This window comes from Nilaparvata lugens, chromosome 6, assembly GCF_014356525.2.
Source record: "Nilaparvata lugens isolate BPH chromosome 6, ASM1435652v1, whole genome shotgun sequence".
Taxonomy (NCBI): domain Eukaryota; kingdom Metazoa; phylum Arthropoda; class Insecta; order Hemiptera; family Delphacidae; genus Nilaparvata; species Nilaparvata lugens.
Genome location: NC_052509.1, coordinates 51,673,629 through 51,693,457, shown reverse-complemented (window position 1 = coordinate 51,693,457; position 19,829 = coordinate 51,673,629). Strand labels below are relative to the sequence as shown.

The following is a 19,829-nucleotide window of genomic DNA, read 5'->3' as shown; positions in this document are numbered from 1 at the left end:
TGGATTATTCGACTACAACTGACAATAATATTCTTAAGTGAAAGCCTTTATTCAACAGTACAAAATGACATCGATTGTCATGCTTTGATTTAGTTTGGATAAGAAGCATTTAGTTGTAGCTAGTTTATTGTTTTCTACTGTATCAAATTCTAAGGCATTTGAATCAATAATGACCAAGTTGAAGCTCCATACAACGAATCTCAAGGGAGCAAGAGAAACCTTCTTTGTGTTATACTACTTCGAGTATGTACAACATTTGTGTCATATAATATAAAACTAAGTTCAAAAATATTAATTTCATGTTAAACAGCTTAGATAGAGTTCATTTACCACAAAATTATTTTTCAATTTCAACCTCTTAAACAACCATAACCAAGTACATTTTGTTATGTTACTTGGTTATGGTTGTTTAAGAGGTTAGAAATTGAAAAATAATTTCATGTTATAATACAGATCATAGAGAAATGATTTGGAAAGAAACAGGCACAGCACAATACTGCTCAAAGATATTAATTTAATTAATATACCGCTCCAAGATATTAATATTAATTTATCATGTGAAATGATTAGAAAAGGAACAGGCACAGCCCAATACCGCCCTTTCTAAAATATTGATGAATAAATAGTAAAGAGTTCCAAAAAGAAGCTTATGTTTCCACTTCATCAATATTCGAGTTCAATTTTTATGATTTTGATATGCAAAATGAATTCGTTGAATCAAAAATCTGTATCCCTAAGAAACATTCTCAAGACCTTGTCTTCAAAAATCTTCTTTATCAAAATACAACTTTTCAAAAATGATCAAGTGTAAATTGTATCTTCTAAAATTACTGGACAGTTTGTTCATCTTGCATCCAGTACACATAATATGAATATATCAAGTGATACATTTAATAGTTATCAGATAGGCTTGGTAAAATGAAAATACGTTAATATGCCTTGAAATTTCCATATAAAACTACCTACCACAGTATCATCTCGAATTGCATCCGAGCCAAGTAGGGCCTGAGAGCGAGCCGACTCTGGCCTTGAGTGAAGAAGACTCCCTGAGTGGCGCTCCTCGCCATCACCATGTACCGATCCACCGGGTCACCATGGCCTCGAGCTATTGAACGAATCGTATTGATATTCCTGAGACAACAATTTAAAATACTCAATTATTAATGAATGTTGTCGAACACTGTACCACGGAGTAGAGAACACTGGTTTCCTTATTCCGTGACTGTATCCTCATATATAAATTCATTTTTACAATTTTAAATAGACGAATATTATAAATTGAAGAATTAGAAATAAAATTGACGAAAATAATTTTTCAATTTCAACCTCTTAAACAACCATAACCAAGTACATTTTGTTATGTTACTTGGTTATGGTTGTTTAAGAGGTTAGAAATTGAAAAATAATTTCATGTTATAATACAGATCATAGAGAAATGATTTGGAAAGAAACAGGCACAGCACAATACTGCTCAAAGATATTAATTTAATTAATATACCGCTCCAAGATATTAATTAATCTACGTTCGAAGATATTAATTTATCATGTGAAATGATTAGAAAAGGAACAGGCACAGCCAAATACCGCCCTTTCTAAAATATTGATGAATAAATAGTAAAGAGTTCCAAAAAGAAGCTTATGTTTCCACTTCATCAATATTCGAGTTCAATTTTTATGATTTTGATATGCAAAATGAATTCGTTGAATCAAAAATCTGTATCCCTAAGAAACATTCTCAAGACCTTGTCTTCGAAAATCTTCTTTATCAAAATACAACTTTTCAAAAATGATCAAGTGTAAATTGTATCTTCTAAAATTACTGGACAGTTTGTTCATCTTGCATCCAGTACACATAATATGAATATATCAAGTGATACATTTAATAGTTATCAGATAGGCTTGGTAAAATGAAAATACGTTAATATGCCTTGAAATTTCCATATAAAACTACCTACCACAGTATCATCTCGAATTGCATCCGAGCCAAGTAGGGCCTGAGAGCGAGCCGACTCTGGCCTTGAGTGAAGAAGACTCCCTGAGTGGCACTCCTCGCCATCACCATGTACCGATCCACCGGGTCACCATGGCCTCTAGCTATTGAACGAATCGTATTGATATTCCTGAGACAACAATTTAAAATATTCAATTATTAATGAATGTTGTCGAACACTGTATCACGGAGTAGAGAACACTGGTTTCCTTATTCCGTGACTGTATCCTCATATATAAATTCATTTTTACAATTTTAAATAGACGAATATTATAAATTGAAGAATTAGAAATAAAATTGACGAAAATAATTTTAGTGCTACTAATAATAATATAATTAATAATTATTATATATGAATAATTTTATTCCTAAATGAGATTTGAATACAAGGATGAGGGATTTGGAAAAATAATGCTCAGTTGAACCAATTGACATAAAGCTACAGAGTTGGGCAATGAAGTATGGAGGATTTGGAATAGCTGCTACATGCTCATTTTTCAACGAGACTCAAATTATTTTTTCCCATTATGTACCTTGGATGTTGCCATTTTGATAATTAGATAGGAAAAAATTGTAGTAGAGTTGATTATGTTCCAAAATAACATCTGTTAAATGGCGTCCGTTTTTATCCATACAATTCTGTGAGAAGTTGTCCATACTCCTCTGAAGCGTTGCACATGTTATCGCTCGAATTTCTTGTGTTATTATCCACTCAGGGCTTCATGTGTACGTGTTTTTCATGTATAAATGTTTAGTTATCAAATAAAAAAATAGTCACAAGTTCTGTTAACCGAAGATTTCACTCCACATTACCATGGAACGAGATGAGGCGTCCTGGGAAGATCTGTCTTAGAAATTCTATAGTTTCTGTGGATGACATGTTGGAACCATTCAATATTTAGGAGTAATCTTCTCAATCGCTGCAGTAAAAATCACACAGCATTGTTAGATAACAATCTGAATTGGCAGTGACGTAGGCCCATCATGAAGTTTCGATAGTGCCCCATCAAACCGTTAGTTACTTGATATTGCTACAAAACCAGCAATTACAAACAGAAACACTCAATCTTCAACCACCAAGAATCCCTCCACAGCATATATGGCAAGATTATTTCCTGCACGGCACTCTGTCACCAACTTCTCACAACAACTACAGGAGTGTTTCGGCAAAAACGGACGCCATTTTATACATAATTAATTTTACTACTATTTTTTACTCTCTGGTCATTGAAATGGCATCATTTGAGGTTCACACTAGCAGATAAGAAATTTGATTTTATTCAAAAATAAGTTTGTAATAACAATTCCAAATCCTCCAAACTTCATTGCCCAACACTGTACTTGAATGTAGCAAGTACAAAAAATGAAATAAATGAACCATCAATTATTGCTACTAAATATTTTGAATAAAAGTATGAGAGATTTGTATTAACATTATCATCCTATAGCTATGAAGATTTTTCAAGCAAACAGTGAAAAATTGTAAAATTATATGTAGCTTTCTTAGATAAAATTTTTTAGTTTTTCTACAAATTGAGAACAGTTCAGAGAGTTCAAAACTGGTTCTAATGTATTTCCTATCTACCGAACATTTGGTTACTTCAATTAGATTTCCATTTCAGTCTGCTAAGAGTAATACTAATTTGCATTGAATACATTTCAATTCATAAATTTGTAAGTACATTTAGTTGGAAGTCAATGAACCCAAAGTGTTTCAAATACTAATAACAACATGAATAATAAAAATCCAACAGGAAATACTAATAACTTTTTGTGTAGTTGAGATGTTGATATTGTGGTAATTATTCATATTAAATAAAAAGTCTAATAAATATACGATATTAATTTATCATGAGCTTTAAAAAAATTGCAGTGTACAGTGTTAAGTGTTACTTATTTCCGCGTTCAAATGTTTTTTCCTGCAGAAAATCCATGCATTCCAAAGAGGTTGCTTGACAAAAGACAAGTTATTTCTAAATGTCTCATCATTGCACCGGAAATTCTGTATTTAATTAAAAATCTTTTGAGATAGATTATTTGGATCCAATTTTGCTTTGTATGTTTAGAAATAACATACTGATTGAATACATACTGAATTAGTGACAGAATATTTTCAAGTTGAATGTTTCCCCCACCTTTCTATGTACATACGAGTGGTTTATGATTAGAATACTAGGTTAAAATATCCTAGCTGTAGACTGACTCTAGCAAGAAAGGCATTTATTGAAAAAAAAGAATTCATCCGCATTTTTGTAAAAAATTCACTCCGACACCAATTTATTCATAGGATTCATATAGGATTCAATCTATAATAGAAGTTAGTAACTTGAATACTAGAGGTAAAAAATATATATATTCCATTATAATTTTAACCTCCTGAATGCAATAATTAATTGAGGAAAAGATTAGTAATACTTTGGAAAGAATAACTTTTTCGAATGAATGCACTGGAGAATAACATAATATGAAGATGCAGTCAAGTGTGCTAAACATTCGGCTATGTACAAAGTGAGAAAGGAAAGGTAATTAAGAGAAGTTCCATAACATTTTTAGTAAGAAACTGAACCCGATAGTGAAAATTGTAAATTTCTAATGACTCGATGAGCGAAGGATTGGCAGACGTACCGAATGACAAGTATGAGACGTTTGGGCATGACTTTAAGCACAGCTGTGACTTGATCAAAGTGATTCTGAGCGGCTTTGCCCAAGTACTTGAGTTCGTCCTGGTTGAGGGCTAGTGACAAACGCCATCTATTGCTCCGCAGCGGACACTGGGTCAACATCTCGGCGAACATCATGTAATCTGCGCACACATCACCACTCCACTCTTCAATTCAACTCACTAACATACGCTTTCAATCTTTACTCATTCATAATATGTTCACCAAGTAGATGTCTTTGTATACTTTACAAAGTGGACTTGACACAGATGGCTAGTTATCTCAAAATACATGTTTTATACAATAAAAATAAAAAACGATCAATCCTTCCTAAATCAATACCGCAATTTATTCTTGCACTATTAACAGAAAATACTAAGAACCTATTCTTTCACTATAACCGGGATATACTAATAACCTGATCTTTCACTTCAAACAGGAAAGAATCATTTGAATTTGAGGGTAGTTTTCCTTCTTCAAAACTTATCAATTGTAGTTATGTAAAGAACAATCGAATCAATGATATCTATCACGTTTTTCCAATTTTTTAAACAAAATCTAGTGGCTTTGGAAAAACGCACATATGTTTCCAATGATTCACAACAATAATTCTAGTTGCAACTGGAAGTTTAATGGAATAATCTCAAAGAATATAAGATATCTTAATAGAGATAATATTCTTTAATAAAGAAAAGCAGTTATCTTGATCTTGAAGAAAAATCATACTACAAGAAATGAATCACCACCATCGGTGTTCCATCAGCTTTCAATTCTGTAGACAATATTCGCTTTGATGAAATTTACAAAATAATTTTTTCAACATTTAGTAGGATTTCGTTATAAGAAGAGGCTGAATTGTATCGTACACAACGTATCCAAGACTTGAGATTTTTAATGCAATACAGTTAATACTCCAAAATTATGGATAATTAAATATACCAGGAGCTTGGAACTATCTGGAGAATGATTAAAAAATTAATAAGGATGATTGAATATTGATTGCTGTTTCATCAATAATAACTATAGTCCAGGCAATGAAAGCTCAAAAGAGAGTACAGAGGGAAAAGTTTGGAAGATAGTTTTTGACCCCGCAGTTCTGTTTAGGGTATTGAGGAGGTGATCATATCAAAAGTCCCCACCTCTACCCCTTATGCTAAGGGAATGGGGGTGGTTCAAAGTTACAATTTTTTGGTTTCTCGCATATAACACGAGACTTACAGTATGTATCTTACGGACATAACTGTTATATACAAAATAAAAGCTTACATAATTTCCTACAATTTTCATCTTACAACTTTTTCTATATCTCCTCGAGTTTTCGAGATATCCGCTCGTGAAGGTGTGACATTTGAAAAAAACACGTTTGCCTCCAATTTTTTTATAATTTGGTTCTTATAACTTTTTAAAAATCGATGAGAAAAATTCATGCTGAATATGATGAGCTTAAAGAGCATTAAATTCTCTTCAATTTGATGTGCAATTTCACACTTTTACGCATTTCCCTACAACTGTTGCAGCAGCTTTAGTGTTGAGCGTGAAAACTCCAGTTTTGTTACAATAGACTAATTGAAATAGGAATTTGGAGGGAATGTTTAGAACACAATTTTTGACTTTGCAGCTTTGTTAAGACTAGTTAGGAGGAGAACATATCAAAAGTCCCCATTGAAAAGGTAAACTCATGTGCTAAGGGGATGATGGTGGTTTAAAAGTTGCATTTTTCAGCTTTTTGCTTCCACGCACATATCTTGAGAACAATGCGTGTTATATGCGACAAAACAAAAAATTGTACCTTTGAACACCCCCACGCCCCCTACCACTTGGGGACTTTTTATATGTTCACCTCCTATGTTACCCTCAACAGAACTGCGCGGTAAAAAATTGTCTTCCAACCTTTTTCCTCTATAACATTTCTTTGAATGGACTACTAAGCAGATGAGTGTAATGATGTTTGTGCAAAGGGAATGAAATGAGTTGGTGAATGAAACAATGACAACCGTAAAACTGAATGGGTTAGTAACAACAAGCTAATACTAGATCACGGTGTTGCATGTGATTCAGGCACTTGACTTGAATAATGAATAGTAGGACAGGTACCTAGTGACAAGCATGAGTTTGCTTGGCATGGCTCGAAACACGACCAGCATGCGATCATGCACGTCCATGATCTGCTGACGTATGCTTTCTTTCTCAGCTTCGGATCGGCCGCGAAATATGCCTGAGCCACCGCGATGCTTGAATAGCAACTTGAAAATGTCTTTGCCTGGCTCGTTCGGATCGGGTATGTACCGTTGCACGAGGGCTACACAGAACAGACGGTAGTCGCATTCTGGAAAACAGAATGCCACCGCGTTAACATCCTTGTTCTGTGTTTACTCTTATTAGGGCCTGGACACACAGGCAGCGATCTGCTGGCAGTGACCTTAGGCTCACCTCACACTTACGCGACTCAGGTCGAGAAGAGACTCGACTCTAGTCGAGAGCATGTGTTTCCAAATCGTGACACTCAGACCAGTCGATTCTAGTCTCCGCGACGTCACCATTTGAAAACACATGCTCTCGACTAGAGTCGAGTCTCTTCTCGACCTGAGTCGCGTAAGTGTGAATTGAGCCTAAGTTATATGCATCCATATCCTTTCAAGATCGCTCTCTGTGTGTCCAGGCCCTCAACTTCAACATTCCAAAAACTTGATGCGAAAGAGTTAACCTAAACCGTAAACGTTACGGATTCTTTAAATGGAAATATTGTATATATTATATAGATGTATTGAGTAAATTTTAACATTAATACACTTTACGATCTTAATACTTCTTGAAAGCGAATCAAACGTTCAAATGAATGATTATTAAATGAAATGAGAACAACACAGCTATTGCAAGAGACAATCTCTCAAGTCTCATACTTACAACTGATAAACAGAGCTAGAGCTGTAATTTCCAAAATAACATTTCCGTTTATGTATTGTACAAAAGTATTTATAAAATAGTACCCTTTTTTGAAATTAATATAAATAATATATTGAAAACACAGATTGAAACTACTAGTTTCGATGTACCACATCATCTTCAGGTTAAAAAAAATCAAATCATTTGAGAAGAAGAAATTATTATAAATCATTTTAAAAATTTCAAGAATATATATGGAACTACCAAGAATTGTACACCAATTAAAATATTTTATTTTAAATTTATTTTTAAAACCTCAAGATGATGTGGAACATCGAAACTATAGTGAGGTCCACGTTATAATGACAGTGAATAAAGATAGAAGAACAGCAATGCCGATTCTCTGGATTAATTAATCATATTTCTACACTGTCAAAAACATAATTGACACCGGTGTGGACCTAGAAAAGGATAGTATCACCGGCTTTGTCGAAAGATAGACAAGGATAGCAAAACCAAAGTTGATCAAATACTGTCATAACGTGGACCTCACTATAGTAGATTTAATTTGTGTTTTTAATCTATTATTCTATATTAATTTCAAAAAGGGTACTTTAATGCTACTTTATAGATAAAAATAAGTAGCCCTGAATAAATACATTTCAAGATGTAAAAAAATATATTTCTTATATATACCAGTTAAAAATCTCACGTGGCAAATTTACAAACACATAAAGCATTTGTTTTTTCGAAGTAGTTGAAACTATGATAGATTAAAAATAAAAACAGACATTGTTTAGAATTTCAGAAAAATTTTAATTCCCCTATTGAGCTATTAGGCTGCATTAACAAATTCAATTAATAATTGGAAACCTAGAAGTATATGCTATATTGTTTCTCTGATTCTCCCGAATCAAATAGGGAAAACTGAGAAACATTAGACAGAAGCAATGAATTTCGGATAGAATTAAATGTATACTCAATGATTTAAAGTTCAGTTAAATGTCTAGAATCACCTACTGAATAGGATTAATTCAACAATGGACGCCGTGAAATACTCACCATCGACACCCAGTTCCATAGAGTACTTCTTCATGGAGTTATGGTCATTGAGGATAATTGACTTCCATAAGCTGCACAGTGATTTGCGAACTGTGCTTGGTACGTCTTCATAGAGGCCGTGGTCCAACAATACTAGTTCTGCTTTCTTGTCTTTCCCCTTGCGAACAAGAACTGAAACAATAAATGATCACAAATAGTATTTTTGAATAAAGTGAGTTTGACTATTTTTCTGTGTGATTACAAATTTTACAAAACTGAGAAAGTATCAATAATTGACCGAGCGAAGTGAGGTCATGATTCAAGTCGACGGTTTGGCATTTCTCTTAATGTTTAAATGTTTATATGTTGCGCATTTACGGCGAAACGTGGTAATAGATTTTCATGAAATTTGACAGGTATGTTCCTTTTTTAATTGCGTGTCGACGTATATACAAGGTTTTTGGAAATTTTGCATTTCAAGGATAATATAAAAGGAAAAAGGAGCCTCCTTCATACGCCAATATTAGAGTAAAAATCAGACTATAGAATTATTCATCATAAATCAGCTGACAAGTGATTACACAGATGTGTAGAGAAGCCAGTCTATTGCTGTATTTCCATAAGGTCTATATAGTTTCAATCAGGTACTTGTGGATGAGAATACTGCGTGAGGTCTACTGTTCACAGAACTACTAGTTATTTTGGTTGATTTTTACGCTGAAATGAGAAATTTGTTTCAATGCTATAATTTATTACCTATGTTTGTCACTGAGGAAAGTAAATGAACTACTCTGAAAGTGACAAAAGCTACATTTTATAGGAACTGAAGAAATAATATCTAATTCAACAAGCCATGTTTAAAAAATATATTTCTGATACAAAGCTGTCTTTATTCATTGACAATTTTTATTTAAATTTTAATTTTTGGTCACAACTTGATAATATTGAGATTTAAATAATGTAGAAGGTGCAAAATTGAAAACTATCTCTTCTGAACTGAACCTGATTATTTGCCATCATCCTGGCTATCCTGTAATTATGGTCGATTACAAAATCAAAACAAAAATATTTTATTCAAGTTTGATCTCAAGAAGATAGATGCTTCATAAATTTATATTCTAGTTTTAGCTGAATACAGTGGTTCAAATGAAAAATGTAGTGGTCCAAACAAAAAATATCAATAAAATGAAATGCGAATCAAATAATTATTTTACTAATATTGGTGAAGTCACATTCAATTTATCATTTGAAATTGAATCTCAGGTATTAGTCAATTTTTAAAATTTGAGTATTCTCATTGTTGAATCTTACCGTTTCCTGGATGAGGATCAGCGTGAACAAATCCCGTGTGGAAAATCTGTTCAGCGAAAGTTCTAAACAGTTTGCCATCCACATCAGCTAACGATAGACCCATTTTCAACAGACCCTCTTTATCGTTTATTTTGATAGCGTCAATGAATTCTGTTGTTAATACTCTCTGAAATAGATAAAAACAGATATTCTCATAAACAGTGTAAGCAGTATAAACAGATAGATAAAAACAGATGAGTTAATAAAAACTTTAACGACCCTGTAGATTTGGAATTCATTTTATTAATTTTTCTATTCTAATAGAACAGAATTCATGATATGAATATTATCAAGATCTCTACGTGCACACCTGTATTACTACCTGAAATTAAACATTTATAACTTGAATAAATACATTTTGAAGTTTTTTAATGAGAGCTGTATACACATGGGTCGAAAATGATCATCTAGATAAATCATCAAGATATGATCTACTAGATTTGAAATTCGATCAAATCTTTTCGACTTCTGTAGAAGACTTTATATAAGAAAATAATTCAGTAATAAGATATATGAACGAAAAATTGAAGGTAAGTCAGAGTGACTTGTTCTTATAATTTATACTACATTATATTTTTCAAATTATTTAGTACTTTACCTTTGTAGATAAGTCCCAAAAAACAGTAGGCACATAGACAAAATTGAAATGCTTCAAATCTTTGGCACAACGTTCTGAATTTTTTCCCTCATTGAGGAAATCTAGTTCCTGTTCTAATGTATCCTTGAGTTCCTGCACAGAAAAAAGTAAGAAATGATATTATCTCAAAATTCCATACATGCTGAACACAGTATCTATAAGTACAATACATGAGTATGCGGTTGAAAATTTATTGGACTTCGTTTCAACTATTAACTTATAAAAAATTGAACTTAAAAAAGAAACTGCAAATAAGTAGAACGAGATTAATATGACCATAGAGAAAACATTCAAATTTATGTTTCTCATTGGATGGAGAACGCTTTTGACTATTACTTCAAGCCAGTCATCCACGTTACGTCAAGCTATAAGGCGCTAGAGTCACCCAATTTAAAAACGCATAAATGTTTCAAATGCTGATTCCAGTGATCCTTACATTGAGAAAGAATAGAAACTTATAGAAGCTTACAACTTCTAGCTGATATCATTATTATTTATTTTTTATGATAAAGTATCATTCTTTAAAAAGGTATTTCACATTATATTTTCACTTACCATTAGAACCCATTCAAAGTCAAACTTTGGAAATACTTTTCCAGCCACTCTCAATAGTAGCTGGCATGTTCTGATGTCTCCTGTGAACCTGTCCTGCAGGTCGATGTATTGCACTTTTACGGCTACACTCTTACCTTCTTTCGTTTTCGCCTTGTATACCTGCAAACATTTGAAAATGGCAAATGTATTGGTATTGCCAAAGTGTTGAATACGGACATTTTTTCAGTAATAGAATTGAAATACCATATACTTATATGGTATAGACCCGTGATTCAATTTTACTCATACAATTTATTCATTTCTACAGCTTTTGGAAAAATTTTGTCATAGACAAGGTGAAATGGATGTTAGACGTTCGGTTATAAAAGTAAGAGGGAGTAATAATTAAAATACTACTTAGATTCTAAGTCTTAAGTTATACCCATTGTTATTGTGTAGTAGCTGATACAGCACTTAGAATAGTATAAGCTCTAGTAATTAAAATTATTTGTCTCTCACTTCTGTATTTTGGACAGTCTCTATGCCGGTTTGTTTCTTGAATAAAGTTTTTTAAAAAGGATGTCACGTGTTCCGTTTACTTGAATGGCGCCCGAACAAACGGGACCGCAGACGTTTCGGTAAAGTTCAATTAACTTTAAAAACGTCTCGAATCCAAAACGTGAGTATAACTCGTCATCTGCGGCCTACCCTCATCACTCTGGAACCAAGTGCACAGCCTTCCATCCAGGCAGAGAGAAACAACACCTGGCGGCCCCTAACCAACAGAGAACCAAGCGACACGGATTCATCCACGGACGAGGACCAGGACGATCCAAGTACGCTCTCCAAACCAGTTGTGAGTACCAAACAAAAGAACTTCATCAAACCCTCAAAACTGCATCCAGTCTTATCTTCAACTTCAGATACTTCAAAAATGGCAACAATCACTAAACCTATTCCTCATGAACTCTTGAGATACATACCTCATAACGATGGTATTTCTCACAAAAACGATGGTACGATGGTACTTCTCTCATCAATTCATATCTACTTGCGAAGACCTTTCTATAGGCTACTGTGCTGAAAACATTCAAGAAAAATCTGGTGTGGCGCACTCACACAACTTTCCTTGCCGTTATGAGAATTGATCACCTGACGCTAGTGTCCCCGCGCATCTAAAGTCTATTCAAAGATCTAAGCCAGCTGGTGACAGGACTATAACGCTGGAGATACACGAAGTCTTCTATCTCTTCATAGTGAATGATTTAATAGAATCAACAGTTGCCAACAGTTTGCAATTGAAATAATAACATTTTCTCGAATTTCGAGCTTATTTTCAATTTTAGGTGAAAATGTTACTGAACATTAATTGTAGAGATTTTCATACTCAATCTTTTCCACTCGAAATTTTTTGTTTAAACTGTATCTGGAGCCTGATAATTGGAAATCTGAAATCAAACTTTACCTAGATGGGGCGGAGCTCCTGAAATTATTACAGATATGGGACTTGTGGCAGTTGATAGAGCAATAACTTATCAATAACCTCTCTAGGTATGAATTCGATCAAAATCGTTGGAGCCATTTTCGAGACAATCGCGAAAAACCCTGTTTTTGACAACATTTTCGCAATTTTAGCCGCCATCTTGAATTGGATTTGGTCGAAATTGTTCGTGTCGGATCCTTATAGGGGAAGGACCTTAAGTTCCAAATTTCTAGTCATTCCGTTAATTGGGAGATGAGATATCGTGTATATATATACACACACACACACACACACACACACACACACACACACACACACACACACACACACACACACACACACACACACACACACACACACACACACACACACACACACACACACAAATACCCAAAAACCACTTTTTGGACTCAGGGGACCTCGAAACGTATAGAAATTTACAAATTTACATACCTTAATTTTTTTCGGAAAGCAATACTTTCCTTACCTATGGTAATAAGCTATGGTAATAAGTTTACCTCTGGTAAAAATAAGCTAATCACTGGATTCTTTTCAAAGCTGCTATGTGCAAACTTGAAGGACCAGCCGAAGCAGTAGCATTCAACAACAGTTGTTCTTCAATAAAAGACTTGATAAAATCATTGAAAAAATTTTTTGCTGATACCTGAACTAATTACTGAGTTGACTGTGATGGAATCTTATCAAAGGGAACATCCTATTGAATTTTTGAACAGACTTAATGAAAAACGTACAAATGTAATTACAAGTATAAGCTATATGGTGTTACAAGTTTATTATTAGAAAATTTGATTTGTCAACTGAATGCCACACTTGTAAATACTTTTGTGCATGGAGTTCACCAAACATCAGGGTCACATTTGCAAGTACTACAAGTACAAGACTTAGATGATGCTAGGAATAAGTTGATAAACGATTGTAGTATTGTATTACAGCAACTACGCTACAAAACCACAGTTGAAACAATGAACAGGGTAGATAGTAGGAATCTTTCCAACAACACAACACCATTTGGAAATCCTAATCACGAACCAAACTTACAATAACAATGAGTATAACTCTAGAACATCATTCAAAGGTCATAATAAATGAATTTTAGATTAATCAATTGAAAAAAAGGTCATATTACCTTGAAATGGATGTTAGACATTCGGTTATAAAAGTAAGATGGAGTGATTATTCAAATCTACTACTTAGAGCATCATTGATACGTCGTAATAAATGATTAGATTGATTTAAAAAATTAATGTTGAATGGATTTACTAGACCACTGCTCATTAGTTGATAATTAAAAATGTATTGTATAAAACCCATAAGAATTGAATGAAAAACAGATTCTAAATGTAGACTATTGATTTATAAATTCCAAATCGTTCAACTAATTACTAAAACAGTCCCGATTCATAGCAATTTAATTAATAAAGCAGCAAAAGTTTATTGATTTCTGTTAGGGCTAATTGTTACGAAAACCGAGCTAAGAATCGTTTATGAAAACGATTCAAAGCAAACCCCCTGTTTTCTGTGCATAATACCTGCGCTAAGCTTGCAGCGGCAATTGGAGTCTCTTCAAATTCTGAGAACACGTCACTCGTTGATTTTCCAAAGTCCTCAGCAAACAGTTGTTCCACCTCGCCTTTCTCTCGAGTCAGACACCTGTCCTGCAACGCCTGCAACATTTCAAAGTTTTTTGATTACCGTATTAGGAAATTCTTAGGCGAGACAACTTTCAAATGAATATTGAAGGTGATTCTCAAATAACATTCTAAAATAATGTAGTACAAATATTCCCGTCAGGCTACATATTAAATTAATTCTGAATCGTTTCAAATTAATCAAAACATAAATGACAAAACACAAAAAAGCAACAATTCATGAATTGATAAAATTTGTTGGATAAGAATTGGTATCGTGGAGTTTTTCCATTATTGAAAAACACAGATTTATTTTGTCACATCCACATCATTTATTAAACATTCATGAATTTATCAATAGTTATTACTAACAGTAAGTATTTGTTTTATAAGTGGCCTACTCTCTCTTAATCACATAAAGCATGCACTATTTATATGTATGCTGGTTCACCAAGGCATCTACAGCAACACTTTACAGCAATTTCAACATTAAAAACTTAAAGATCGACAAACGTCTCTTGTGAAAGGATTCAAACTCATGGATAGATTTAAGACTTTTCTTGTGTGGATACAAGTAAGACTTTTCTTGTATTTATACTGTATATAAATATTTTTACAAACTAGGAAATAGCTTACACAGATTTTACAAAATATTAAACAATAATTAATAGTTTAGAAGTTGAGTAGTTGATTTTATGGCACGCTATTTGATGGAGCAGTAGTTCGTGTTATTATTTTTTTAGTTTCTCAAGACAAAAGCACCAATAAATATTTAGCATAATGTTACACGAAAAACCAAATTAATTCCAGTCAATTATTACTCATATTCCTTTTTCTGAGGATGATACCCACATGAGCTCTAGGCTTGTGCGTGGGTAATGAGACGGATGATTATGAGAAATGAGAGGACTTCCGAACCATCCGGAAGCGATTTTTGAACTCATAAATGATTTTTAGAGGCGTGTTCACCCTTAAAAAGGGAGTAGCAGGGCTGCTACATGAGCTTAACTTAGCTTATTCCCAAATCCCAAACCACATCAGTTACTACAAATATTGAAACATTAGGATTTTCAATGTATTTGGATGCAACTTGGACAGTTACCTTGAGCGTGGTGGTGTACTGTTTGGGCAGAACATGGTCCATGGAGACAATGCCCTGGCCGAGCTTGATGTAGAGGCCACCGTTGGCGAGACACCCCGCCAACATGCGATCAGCTGACCGCTGATGGACTTCGGCAATCACATCGTCGTACTCTGAGCAGCCCTCGTCCAGGCCTCTCAGCGACCACCAGTAGTCGGCCGAAATCGCCACACCTACACACGAAGACCTGCTTCAATTATTTCATGCAAACCAATAGGAAAACGTTGCCCACTGGACAATGATTGGTTCCAGCCTCTAGGAATCTTGTAATTTAGAATCTCAAACATTAGCTGAAATGCACTGTCTATGTTGTAATAAATTCATGACTGTGCTTTAAAAATTGAAAAATCAAATTATCCTTCTTCAATTTTATTTTTTTAGCCTATCGAAGTTGAAAAAGCGTACCTACTTTGATTTTTGCATAACTACGAGTACCTAGCCCTTACCAAGAAAGTGAATCTTGACTGTGATATTTGTTTTCTGGTCATTGATTTTATATAATTCTTTGATATTGATGTTTTCAGTATTCAGTAGTCTCCATCCATGACCAGCACTTGCTGTATAGATTGCGTCAAAATAGTAAAAACTTATTAACAAATAAACTCAGAACAAGATGATGAAGAGAGGTCCCAGGATGGAATCCTGAAGCACATCACAGCATACATCCCGAGCAACCGACACAGCACCACCAATTCACATCACCTGTGCACAATGAGCCTGTTCTTGGCTAGCACTGATGAAGGTTGTAGAGTTATGGAGTAATGCTGTAAATAATATTAACAGCTGTAAAACCATAAATAAGTTAATGATAAGACAGGTACTTCTAAATGTAGAATTACTTGTTCAACAATTGAATATTTAAATGCATTAGAGATCTTACCTAATGAATCTGACAACACCGCCAGCCGTCACTTTCAGTACACGTCTCTCCTGATTGGTGAGCGTTTGGTAGTAGGCGGTCGAGCCACAACCTATAACTGCCACAGATGCTGCCAGCTTCCTCCATGATCTTGGTGGCGACTGTTTAGCTACCTCTCTCGAACGACTCAACGAGCTGAACTGTCTATGCACTATACGAAAACATCCCATGCTGAAAATAGGATTGAAATGTTAGAATTCAATTTACGGGCTTGCTACCTCAAATAATATACCTATGACAGACTATATTCAAGTCATTCAACTCTTCTTGACTTGATATCTATAAAAAATATTGTAAATTAAAAAAATAAACCTTATTGTTTTGCATTAGATTATAGAGTATTAATATTTCACTATATTAAAAACTAGGATGAAAACTTCACGGCTACTCAGTATTTAACCTACAAAACAGCGTATGCTTAAGCAATTAAAATTGTTTTAAATCATGTCAAAGAAATTTACAATTCATCCTACCTTGAAGAAGAGAGACAGATTCTATGTTCTCATTTCTGTATACATTCTAAATTAAACACAAACTCACGGAGCAATCTAAAATATTGCCAACAACGGAATCAATAACCTAAATTCTACGAAGACAACACGACAGACGACAAAAGTCAGAACTCAGAACTCAACAAATTGGGGTTTGTATTCCAAGAACATTGACCAGATTTCTCCCTGGTGTACAAAATTGTAACTATTGAAAGTAAGCCGCGCAATCATTGGTTGAATTTGACCAATCGCAAGAGAGCTTACAGTTTGACAGCAACAAAACAAAAATCAGCTGGCACCATCTTTGTAGCTCAAGCTAAGCTGGCTGGCTGCAAATACAGGGGTTGAGCTGTCAGTTGTTCAGGGGGAGTTAAGTGTTCATTTTCCAAGAATTTCAAGCCAACAATTTACCCGTGAATAAAAGTAAGTTGAGCCTTTGAGCTACTGCATGCTAATCAACAGTAATTCTAGTCAAACATCAAATAATTTTATCGCACTCAAACGTCAATTTACACTATCAGCTGATTGTCAAGGACTTCTTTGTTTGAAATGATAGTTCTTGAGCTGTCAACGAACAAAAGTAGGCTTTTAATTATAATGTTTTTCAAGGACCTGTAAAACAATTTTGATATAAAAAATGAAGGATTTAGGAATGAATATTATTAGTATTATTTAGAGCTATATCAGGTGAAATATTTCAAGGAATCTTCGTCTGAGAAAAAAATCTCCTATTAATGATTTTTGTCTATTCCCCTACTTCAATAAATTTAGTTCATTTCATAACCATGACATGAAGATTTTTCTCTCTTTTACATTAATTTCATTTCAGCTATTAGCTACAATATAAAATCCATTAAGCCGATAATCCACTCTTTTAATATAAATTGAATTTATATTGATTACGGTACGGTAATTTTTTCATAAACTGATTTTTTACTGTATGTTCATCAAGAATAACAACCATTATCATTTCATATTGCATTATTGTTAAGCAGTGTTCCAGTAAGTGGTTGGATTTTTTTCTAAATTTGGCTTCAACTAGAACAATATATATGGAACTGCAGTTAGTATAGAATAGGATTAGTATTCTTCAGCGACGAGAAAAGGGTTTAAAAGGGCAGACAACGTTTTTCTAGTGACTGAATCCCCTCTCTATCTATAGGTAAGCCTATTTCCCCTCATCCAATGAGCTCTTGTCTGTTATCAGAGACAAATAGAGCAGCAGATCATAGTTTGAGTGGTAGGCCAAAATCGTCTTTAAAAAAATGAGCGCAGTAAACCGAAACAACCCGAGATGTAAAGGATAGAAATGGTTTCTTTAGTTTTCACCAGTCTCCTCTTCCTCACTCTGGTTCTTTCCTTTTTTAATCTTGAATCTGGATAAACATCAGGACACGGTCAGGTTGAGCACAGTGTTGTTTGTTTCTTCGTTTCACGCATCGTAAATAAGATACAAACAGCATTACTTCTTTGCTTCTTTCTGGTTTTGTACGAAACTTCATACAGTTCATTCGCCTTCCTCGCTGTTATTTACATGCAAATCGCTATAAATAGAATATGATAGGCTACTGACTTCAAGATAAACTTGCATTGGAATTTTGTCGTCAAAGCTCAGCCCAATCGTTTGCATTAATTTTTTTAATCTGATTCCTTTGATAACGTTGTTGTAATAATAGCCTACTGCCAGTGTGCCAGTACTTCAAACATGCGAAATAGTTGAAATGATTTTTTCTGAATTTTATTTTCAATTTGTTATCAAGTAGTTTTAATTTGAGGTTTTATAGTTTAATATTGGAAATTTAAATAAAAAGTATTAATTTACTAGAAAACTGATATTCATCTGGAAAATAAAACTTAGGTTAGGATCGTAAAATTGTAAATTAAATTCAGCAGAAACATCAATTAGTTCATTGAGATTCATTAAATTCAGTCGGAAGAACAGTTTAGTACGGTACCGTAAGCAAGTTGAGAAACTGTAAACAAAAACATTGGAATAAATTTATAAGATTTGAATAAATAAAGGAACATCAATTCAATTTTTCATAAATTTACAGGTTTATATATACTTTGCTTGGATAAATAGACTAAGCCTCCATATATTTGATTATTTTAGATTCATGAATAATTTATTTAGAATATGAAGACGCTTTTATATTATTTCAGTCTCCATAATATTATCTCCATTCAACGATGGGTATAAAAGTTTTCAATAGTTATCTGAAAATGTAGATGGAGCAGCTTTGATTTATGCTTTAGAAGGAAGACTCCTGCTGTCAACAAAGATTTTTCTCACAATCAACATTTTTCTATCACATACTCCTATAATAATTTTATTCAAAATTATGGTAACAATGAAGGATTTTGTGGCAACGTTGCCTGAGGAGATCGTATGACGATAGTAAAAACAGCGAGTGTGACAGCATCTAGTTCATATGTGTCTACATCACAGAATGGAATTGAAGTTTTCTCTCTAAACAAACCGTCAAAATAGAGAGTCCACGCTCCAGCCAGTTCAAAGAGGAATTTATCATCATTTCTTCTATTACATCAGAAAGAGCTTTCCATAAAATTGGAAAATTACATAAGAGTACACTAGAAAGAACTACATTACTAGAAAGAAAGAGAGAGAGAAGAAATATGACGTGAATGAATAAAGTCTACTGTTATAAGAACACATATTGAACTCTAGTGTGTATGTTTAGTGAGGGAGTTCCGTACTATGTCCAATCATTTTCAACAGTTGAAAAATCTTTCAAATACTTCCAAACTTTATTATATTATACATTGGTATTGGATGCTTATCATGTAAAATAAAATCATCAGATTTATGAAATATTATATCAACTTTTCATAGTTGGTCAGGGGCTTTCTGTATTTTATTTTTATTTGAAATATTCAATTTTCTGATAAGATTATATTATTCTCAGTCTGACATGACAACTTAGGCTAGGCGCACACCACTTAGTCAAGACAAGACAATACATGATCAGACACGTTTAGTCATAATACTTTACATAGTTGCTTATGAAGACATGTCTAATTGCAATGACT

The 19,829-nt window shown here is 33.6% G+C and overlaps 2 protein-coding genes across 17 annotated transcripts in view; one reads left to right on the top strand and one right to left on the bottom strand.

The window, feature by feature from the left end:
- The window catches only part of LOC111050743 (uncharacterized aarF domain-containing protein kinase 5), a 72,025-nt gene that overhangs the window by 294 nt on the left and 51,902 nt on the right, over positions 1–19,829 (bottom strand). For 3 of the 15 annotated variants that reach the window (XM_039431167.1, XM_039431163.1, XM_039431168.1), the window contains 9 exons: positions 16,249–16,458; positions 15,330–15,555; positions 14,129–14,263; positions 11,117–11,275; positions 10,523–10,654; positions 9,886–10,051; positions 8,596–8,766; positions 6,745–6,976; positions 967–1,131 (listed from right to left, as the gene is read on the bottom strand). In XM_039431167.1, coding sequence (XP_039287101.1) covers positions 967–1,131; positions 6,745–6,976; positions 8,596–8,766; positions 9,886–10,051; positions 10,523–10,654; positions 11,117–11,275; positions 14,129–14,263; positions 15,330–15,555; positions 16,249–16,457 — 1,595 coding nt within the window. In that variant the 5' untranslated portion in view covers position 16,458. Of the gene's footprint in view, positions 1–966; positions 1,132–1,955; positions 2,121–4,615; positions 4,794–6,744; positions 6,977–8,595; positions 8,767–9,885; positions 10,052–10,522; positions 10,655–11,116; positions 11,276–14,128; positions 14,264–15,329; positions 15,556–16,248; positions 16,459–16,760; positions 16,942–19,829 lie in introns of those variants that run through there. The other 12 variants (XR_005571673.1, XR_005571672.1, XM_039431172.1 and 9 more) reach the window with 12 other exon arrangements.
- Positions 17,059–19,829, top strand: part of LOC111050745 (tumor protein p53-inducible nuclear protein 2) — a 49,458-nt gene continuing 46,687 nt past the window's right edge. Inside the window, exon 1 of one of the 2 annotated variants that reach the window (XM_039431177.1) lies at positions 17,059–17,201. The gene's annotated coding sequence lies outside the window, so the exon portion shown is untranslated. The remainder of the gene's footprint in view (positions 17,202–19,829) is intronic. The other variant, XM_039431179.1, reaches the window with a different exon arrangement.